At 42.5% G+C, this 9112-nt stretch overlaps 1 protein-coding gene and 1 long non-coding RNA gene across 3 annotated transcripts in view; one reads left to right on the plus strand and one right to left on the minus strand.

The window, feature by feature from the left end:
• Window positions 1–6930, plus strand: part of tex2 (testis expressed 2) — a 49019-nt gene extending 42089 nt beyond the window's left edge. The window contains exons 9-13 of one of the 2 annotated variants that reach the window (XM_069673964.1): window positions 1630–1750; window positions 2172–2294; window positions 2585–2794; window positions 3311–3431; window positions 5258–6930. In XM_069673964.1, the coding sequence (XP_069530065.1) occupies window positions 1630–1750; window positions 2172–2294; window positions 2585–2794; window positions 3311–3431; window positions 5258–5407 (725 nt within the window). In that variant the 3' untranslated portion in view covers window positions 5408–6930. The remainder of the gene's footprint in view (window positions 1–1629; window positions 1751–2171; window positions 2295–2584; window positions 2795–3310; window positions 3432–5257) is intronic. The other variant, XM_069673965.1, reaches the window with a different exon arrangement.
• A 459-nt stretch (window positions 6931–7389) lies between these two features.
• LOC138603170 (uncharacterized) lies at window positions 7390–8277 on the minus strand. Its single transcript, XR_011309231.1, has 4 exons — window positions 8090–8277; window positions 7908–8002; window positions 7684–7726; window positions 7390–7511 (listed from the first exon to the last, which is right to left on the minus strand). It is a non-coding gene; the product is annotated as an uncharacterized lncRNA (long non-coding RNA).
• Between the last annotated feature and the right edge of the window lie 835 nt (window positions 8278–9112).

Here is a 9112-nt window from a genome sequence, read left to right on the forward strand (position 1 = left end):
TCCTAAATGCACACATGCTTGCAGAGTCCATCCATCCATTATCTATGCTGCTTGTCCTGTTCAGGGTTGCTGGGGTGGGGTGAATCTTATCCCAGCTGTCATTGGGCGAGAGGCGGGGTTACACCTGGACTGATCGCCAGTCAATCACAGGGCTGACACACAGAGACAGACAACCTGTCACGCTCACATTCACACCCACGAGCAGTTCAGAGTGTTTGATGAGCATGTCTTTGGACAGTGGGAGGAAGCCGGAGTACCCGAAGGGAAGAACCTTCTAGCACCACCGTGCAGCCCTGCTCGCAGAATATTAATCGGAATTATTGATGTAATTAATTCATTTTTATTCAGTACCAAGACGTTGTGAATATGTTTATTATGACTATTGATTCTGCAGTCTTAATGCATGCTAGGAACACTTTGAGACTGCAGTGCTCATTGCATAAAAGTTCAGCTGCAAAGTTTTGATGTAGCGGTAGTGGTAAGGTCAATGTGTTAAACCCACAGGGTGTAGGTTGGAAACTGAAAACAGAAGAGTTTATCTTGTTGATGTGTCTAACAATATTACAAGTTATCAGGGATCTTAAAGTTGTAATCTCGAAGATCTCAGTTTCGCTCTCTTTGGCGACACCTATGGTGATAAACAGTAATTGTGGGAGCACACTTCCCAGATATCCAGACAGTGCTGCATGTGTGACGTCCACGGTTGGCTCCGGTTGTAACTCTTGATTTTCCTGGCTGACGGTCGCTTTCCTTTTCAGACTGTTTGCTTCATCTGAGCGTCGAGTTTGTTTCTTCTTCTTTGGATTTTCACTTCTTGTTGAAGTTGTATCTGTAGTCATCCATCTTTTCTTTGTTTGTTCAGCCATAGTAGATTACTGTTTAATCACAACACTTGCAGAGAGCGGAAAAGCAGCCGCTTAGCTCCGCCTACCCACTCTGGCAGACCAACCACTGCTGGGTGATGGAAAACGCGTCACTAACTGGGCGCCGCTCTCGTTTTTTTCCGTGAAAGTCGCTATTTATGTAGATGAAAATCTTCGAGATTATTACATTAACCTAAACACAAAACAGTATCTCATCTCATATAATATTTCTGTCGTGTAATATGTGGTTTTCCCAGATATTTGCAGAAAGCCAAAGGTACAGATATGTCAAGCACTCCAGCCTGCCTCTCCTTGCTTGTGTCTTGGTCTAGACAGAGACAGCGAGACACTGTTCATCATGTTCTTACTTAAAGCTGTCATTTAGCTCCTCTTTGGCACTGCTGCCACAAACATACAAATCAATAAGCATTTATGGAGAGAGGAAAATGAAGAGGAGTGATAATAAAACACATCAGTTGTAGAGGTTCAGACTCATTAAGCAAACAGCGGGGGCATCATTCTTCTGTCGTCTCCTGCAATGTGTGATGTGTAAACAGGAAGTAGGCTGTTGATCTCAGCCAATAAGGAGGCGCTGCTGCCCAAGAGCTGACCTTTTCAGTGTTTGCTAGAGGATGGGATGTCTTCCTGGCAGCTCTGCAGGGGACCCCGCAGCAATTAGACTCCAGGCAGGAGGTTATTTATTCACTGAAATAGCAACAGGGATGTAAAGTTAACGTATCGTGTCTTTCCCTCTCTCTCTGTCCAGGTCTGTGGTTCGATCTGGAGGTCTCCTACACGGGCTCCTTCCTCATGACGCTCGAGACCAAGATGAACTTGGCCCGTCTGGGGAAGGAGGGCGAGGGGCTCGGGGAGCATGGGAAAGAGTGGTGAGTTTAAAGTTTGCAATGAGGATTATTAAGCTGCGTCAGATTGTAAAATGTCCTTCACAGCTTCTCCTTACTCCTCCACATTTGTTGTTATTGTCTTGTAAGCTGGATGAGCTTCTTTGCTAAATTAACACGTCTGTGCTCCACATTTTTCTTTCTCCCTTCTCTTGATATACTAATGCTCCCTCTGGATGCTTACCACTGTGGATTTGTTCCATGACTGGTGAGTTTGGGAAGAGATGTCTGTCGCTGAAACAATACGTTTTGTTTTTGATTACAGCTTCTGTTCTTTAGTGAATCACTGGAGATCAGTTTGCTGTGAATTGATGCTTTTAATGGGAGTTGGTTTGAATTGTTTATACAAAGCTATTAGACTCAGCCCGACTTTGCAACAATGAGTGTCTTTTTATGTGGGTGACAGGTCCAGGCCGCGGACATACTGCCTGGCTGACAGCGACGAGGAATCATCTAGTGCTGGCTCATCAGATGAGGAGGATCCCCCAGAACTCCTCAGCGACAAAGCCATTCCTCCTGGGGCCGAGGGGTGAGAAAATGTCTCCTTACAACAACATCATCACGTATCTGATTTGAAAATGGGCAGCAACAGATTCACAGTGATGTGCTGAAGCAGAATGTTCTGCCCTTTCAGTCCACCCACCCACCTTCCCACTCACTCCCACATGTTTGAAAGCTTGCTGCTGATTTAATGTAGCGCCCGGTCACTCCCCTCCATCGTGGGTGCTGAGTAGCAAGAGATGCTGTTATGAATAAATGATGAACCTGACTCACTCCTTGCCTCCCCTCCTCCTCCGTTTCCATCCTCTGCTCACGTAGCTACGTGGGAGGCCACAGGCCCAGCAAGATCATGCGCTTTGTGGACAAGATAGCCAAGTCCAAGTACTTCCAGAAAGCCACGGAGACGGAGTTCATTAAGAAGAAGATGGAGGAGGTGTCCAACACGCCACTGCTGCTCACCGTGGAGGTGCAGGAGTGCCGCGGGACGCTGGCTGTCAATATCCCACCTCCCCCCACGGACAGGATATGGTACGTTCACTTCCAGGGAGGAGTGCAAGGAGGACTGTAGGATGTAGTGGGTGAGAACCCTGACTTGAGATGTAACTGAGCGCCCTCTGCTGAACAAATATAGACAATACAATACAATGAAATTGGCATCTACAGCAGTGTTTCCCAACCTGTAGGATTAGACCACTGAAGGGGGCATAGAGAAAATTCAGAGAGTCACAAGATGATGAAAATCATGTTTTTTGCAGCTTTATTCTTCTTCTTTTAATGCTACTGAATTTATTTTAAAATCCAGCAAGGAAAGTACACATCCGTCCACACTGAGGCTATGATCTATGATGAGGTGTATCATTTGAAGAAGCCAAAAGCCGAATGAGACAATGATTTGTAACATCACCGTGCTCCGATTTGTAAAGCACATTTCCCCATCAAAGCGCCTCATGTAGAGATTTAAGGAGATGCCAATCCTGCCGACTACGGTTCAGCTTGTATGAGAGTATAAACCTGTTAACATCAATGTTTCCTCTTGGTTCTCAGGTATGGTTTCCGGAGTCCGCCTCACCTAGAGCTGAAAGCGCGGCCTAAACTGGGAGAGAGGGAGGTCACTTTGGTTCACGTGACCGACTGGATTGAGAAGAAGTTGGACCAAGAGTTCCAGGTACAAAATAAAAACCTGACCGAAAGGCTGAAAGTTTACTCTAGGACAAAGAGAGTGTCCCCCACCCCAGATGTTTTAGGGCCAGAATTTAGGTCATAAAAGGGGATTCATTTATGGCTGCCCACCTACATGCACTTCAAAGCAGTGTGCCTGTGGCTTTCCCACCCCTCGTATATTCATCCAAAGTAATGATACGCCTGCTGCTAGATAACAGCCCTGAGGCTCACCTGAAAACTACTGTGTCCCTGTCAGGTCTCCCACACATCATCATTTATCCCTGCCTGACTCCGCTGGGGGTTATTATTATGCCCCCCCTCCCCCTCAGCCGTGCCTCCAGTAAAATACAGTGCTGCAGTGCACATTGTCAGTTAGTGGACAAATCTGACTTGTGACAAAGGGCCACGGTACATAACAGTGCAGGGTAGCATGATGTATTTAAAGTAGCAGTAAGTAGCATGGACATTCTGCCTCTCTGTATTACTCCGGTAAGCCCCTCCCACCAAACATGTATGTGCATTTGGCAACTGGTGTGCGGCGGAGTCATTGTGCGGTACGTCTCTCTGCAGCACCGAGGCAAGCAGAGAGAGATGCTGTCAAACAGTACACACTACTACGGTTAGTGCTACCGTTAGAGCTACGGTCACCTGTCAAGACGGAACAGGGCAGCCTCTGCATCGCTCTTCAGCCCCTTACACTCCCACTCATCTGATCCCTCTTTTTATTTAGGGCTCTCTTTGTTGCCTTTTTCTCCTCCTTCCTTCTTTTTGCTTCTTTAGCAGTGTATGCCGTTGTCGGCGAAGGAGGTACAGGAAATTCACCGCAAGTTGCCATAGCTCCTGACTGACACAACCTCTGCGTGAGCGCTCCTGATACAAGTCACGTAGAAGCCAGATGACGCTAGTTTGGAGAGTCGCTGAGATTGGCTGCTTACACTCAAAGCTAAACTTGATTGGTTGTTTGATTCAGACCGTGTCCATGTCCACACGTACACGGGCATTTATCAAAACGTAGCTTTGTCTCTGCGTTTTGGCCTTTGGTCCACAGACAGACGCCGCTTTAGGCCACTGAAAACGGATCATTTGTAAAACTCCGGCCAGGGTGAGGACTTTTAGAAACTCCGTTTCCACGGAGACATGTAGATGGGGTTAACGTTTTTGGCTTGTGTATGCACAGTTATCTGTGAGGCGTCACAAATGAGGCGACATTCCTGCAAAATGACGGACGTGACAAAAACGTGATGCTTCTCGACTTGCAAACAGGACTTGGTACATGTTTACACATATATGTTCAGTTACTCGTCCACTATATTGAGGAACAGAGGCGTCGGGATGCACCACTTCCAGCAATTGATTTTTTCAGACTTTTAATTGGCCGCGATTTTCTTTTTCTTCTTTGCATGACTGTGTTATATCGCTGTGTGTTTGTGTGGCATTCTCACGACAGCGTTTTGAGTTTTCATTTGGACAGGGATTTTTTTTAATCACTGTGCTTGTGTGGACGGGTTTTTTTTGGAAATGAAGGAGGGAAAAATACCCGTGTACATGCAGACATGACCTAAATACAAAGGGGCAGGCACTCACAGTCAAAGATGAGCAATTAACATCTTTTCAATTTAATATTGTCAGGGAAATGCAATGATCAAAATGTGCTATTTTAACCAAATTCTAATGAAATAATGTTGCCTACTGTAGCTTTAAGTTTTGTATTATGAAGCATATTAATCTGTACTTTCTGCTCCTTTTGAACAGCCTTCTACAACGTCCTCCTCGTCTTTTAATGTTGAAAAAAGGTTAACGTTGCTCCTTTGTGTGCTTATTCTCCCACAGAAAATATTTGTGATGCCAAACATGGATGACGTATGGCTACCCATAATGCACTCTGCCATGGACACACGTTCAAATGCCAATTTGGTTACTGTGACAAACGATGCCTTGAAGGACCCAGAACCTGAGGAGTCTGAGGTCTCGGACATGTGAAGACTGCTGGTCAAAGTGTACAATGACGGACATTTTTTCTTACGATGGCAATAGGACAAGACCCCCTCCTTCAGAAGCCCTCCGGTGCAGCAAAGGGCTGACCCTCCCAATATTGTTGCACCGCCCAGAAGCGTCGGGAAGCTTGTGTTTATTTGTGGAAAAACAGAAGAGCTGTGACTCGCTGATTGTCATCCAATCGCACAGATGTTTTTGTGTGACGTCAAACATTTTGATCAATTTTCTGATGAAATACAAAACATGGGGCATGTAGAGACCGTTTAATAAATGTGTGTGTTTTGGTGGATCGACAAATAGCCATGAGATTCAACCAGAAGAACCAGAATACCTGTGATGTACAGCTGCACCAAACATGGTAGTTGTACAGTGTCAACATTTTGTGTGACCTTTTTAATCGAGTTGTTGCTGTAACTCTACGAGGACCTTGAGGCCAATAATGATAGGAGATGAATTTGCTGGAAGCCCCTGCGTCCATCGATACACATCTCACAGGGATACCAAGACTCATTCACCGCCCATCCACACTGCTGCCTGTGCCAGCCGCCTATATGCAAACAGATCCACAGCAATGTGTCCATCGCAGACACCGGGTCAGTTTAAATCCGCTATGGACACTATTGAAACATACATGTGTGCTTTCAACTGTGTGGTAGGGATTAGAGCTAACACTGACTTTAAAGGAGTGAACTAAAACATATCTGCAAACACAGCAGCTGAACATTGCCTAGGTCTGATGAATGTATACATAGGATCACAGCTCTCGAAGCTGTGCAAAGAACAGCTCATTCACTCACAACGTGCTTCTACGCAACATGCTTCAAGACTTGGTTTTAGTGTTTTGTTCAAGGTTGAGCAAATAATTTTGTTTTTATTGCCAAAGCAATCTTTCCGTCCTGTTTGAAAGCTACTGTGTGAGGGAACAGTGACAAATAAGCAATCAGTTAATTGATGATAAAGATTATTGCTTTGGAGACAAGGTAAGAAAAAGTGGACAAACCCACTGTTCCTGTTTTGTTTCAATAATACTGGATATTAGCCATATTATTTAATGTTTTCAGCAGACATCCAGCTTATGAATGCTTGTTTTTGTTGAATTAGTTATTAAATTCATGTTCTTTCCGTACTGTACTCATTCAAAAGAATAACTAAATTAGAAAAACAGCAACTTTATCTGCCAAGACACCTGGCTGCTTTACAGGCAACTATTATTTGACATGATTTACGTGTGTTGGCAAAGTGTATGAGGCAGAAAGTGCCTTTAAAATAATCAAACATTCCTCCATAGTGAGCCGCCACATTTGTTGCATCAGTTTAGGAGAAGAGAGAAAAAGTCTTAAATTGTGCCATTACTGTGTCCGTCGAGACATGCTATTTGTTTTCATGAGGTTCGGTGTTGTTCATTTGCACAGTGATGAAAATATGAAACATTGCTGTTGTGTCCAGTGATGTCACAGAATGTTTATGGTTCTGATCATTGTGGATCAATAAAACCTTTTGCTTGGAAAGACTTCATGTCTTTGTGGTCATCTATAGTTATTCATCACCCAAAGATACTCGAGGATAAATTAAAAGAAGCTGAAACCTGAGACTTTGTTGACAACTAACACTAAATAAGTTCGATAAAACATAATCCTTTTAACAGTTATAATACAATGTGAGTCAACAGGGACTAACAATTCATCAGCAGCGATGCATAACTTTGAATTTTAAAGCATTCAGCTTTGCATTAAAATTCTGTGTCGTGCTTTAAAAGAGAGACTTGGGAGAAAATGCCAAGAAACTCCAGTTATGACAAGACATATATTCTCTTGCACTACTCTTGACCTGGGTGAATTGCCAAGGAAAAGGCCATTCAGGTTGAAAGTATAGTGCCTACATTTTTTTTTTACTGAAACAGGCAAAGTAGAATGAAATAAACAACAAGAGAGTGTTTGTTGGAAAATGCTTTATTTACACGTCATGTAAGTCCTTTAATCAAACATTCACACATTTATCAAACTGGTTCAATAATACATGTACAGCCCCTGTTAGAGTACCTTGTAGTTTACAGTTGCATGTCCATTTCTTGAGCACCGCGGTCAGATAGCTGCAGAAGAAGACAAATCTGAGTCAAGTCCAGTTATTGTTACAGCCATACAAAGGGTAAAATAAGTTATGTCAGATGTTTATTGTCTTCAATGTTAAATCAGAAGTCTAACGCAACATGATCATCATTCATAACTATTACAAGCCATTCTTTGCTCCGTTATGATACTTACAATTTTGCAACCCCAGGCATCCATCAACACCAGCAACCATTTCCTGCAAATATAAAATGTCTGATTAAACCTCGTTGTTGAAACACACGTACAACTAACGAATTTTTATAGTCAAGTCAGATTTAATATGTTGACTTCATTTTCAAATCAGAAGTCTAACGCAAAAACATCATTCACTGACTACAACAATACATGAAAACGTTATTTTACTGAGAAATACTCACCCTCATAAAATCATGGAGGCCTTGCCGACTACCAGTCCACGTGTAGAGGTGCAATTACCGCACAAACAGCATCCGCTCCGAGTTTATCACCGGCACTGTTGACGGCACAACATACTTACAGTGAGAAAATAATAAGTAATTGTATTCAATTTAGTGTTATTTTAACAAAAAAAAAACATTACCTCCACATGTCACGTTGCTGCGGCCTACTCGCATTGCTCCAAAAAAAAATTTAAAAGTCGTTTATTTTTCGAAGTAAAGTCATGTATCATTACACTGAAAAGAAAATATGCGCGCTAAAAAGCTTTCCCCAGACATTTTAAATGAAAATATTTGGAGGCTAGCTAGAGAAAGCATGCTCTCTCATGGGGAAGACTTCTGCAGAAAGTGCTCCCGGATGTACTTGTTTATACCACATCCGGTGTCTGTGGGCCTTTTCTCATTGGCTCACACTGACGCTATGTTCATGAACTATCTAAATAACCGTAAAAAATAGTTTCACAAAACTCACTTATGTTGTGTTTAAAAAAAACAACAACATTAATATTGAATGTAAAAATGTTTTTATGTATTTCAATATTTATGTATTATCACATGATAAATATAGCATTGAATTCGTTGTTAACTAAATTATACTTTATAATAAAATTTATATTCACAAATGTAGGATCACAAAAGGGACCCCTAACCCCGCTGCATTTTTACGAACTAAAAGAATATCTCTCTCAAGCTCTCAAGCTAATGAATAGTAAATAAATAAATAAATAAAAATACATGTCCAGCACAGTGGCATTTTATTAGAAAAAATAAATCATTAATACCGAAATAAAATCTGAATAAATTAACATATTGACGTCTTTATTGCACAAAAACATGGTGTACGTAGTAAACGTTGGCTTGAATGTCAAAAACTTTTGCTTAATAATATTAAACCGTTAATTTATGTCCACGTAGAGTAATCTTGTTTAGTTCTGAGCAATAACATATAGTACATCTTCTTTTCATTGCGTCCATGTTGTTCCAACAATTTGGCCTTAAAGCTCGTGAACACAGAGAAGTCGGAGTAACGACTTCTTGGAAATTCGAGCATCCGGGCGGCACGTGAATGCGCCGTGAGTCTACTTTTCCCCTCCTCCACTCGGTATGGATATCTATCCGAAAGTCCAACCCCCACGGTTTTCATTTCAGGAAGAAGCGGATCTAAC

This window comes from Semicossyphus pulcher, unplaced genomic scaffold (genome assembly GCF_022749685.1).
Source record: "Semicossyphus pulcher isolate SPU_LCO1_2020_fin unplaced genomic scaffold, fSemPul1.0.p SCAF_23, whole genome shotgun sequence".
NCBI lineage: Eukaryota > Metazoa > Chordata > Actinopteri > Labriformes > Labridae > Semicossyphus > Semicossyphus pulcher.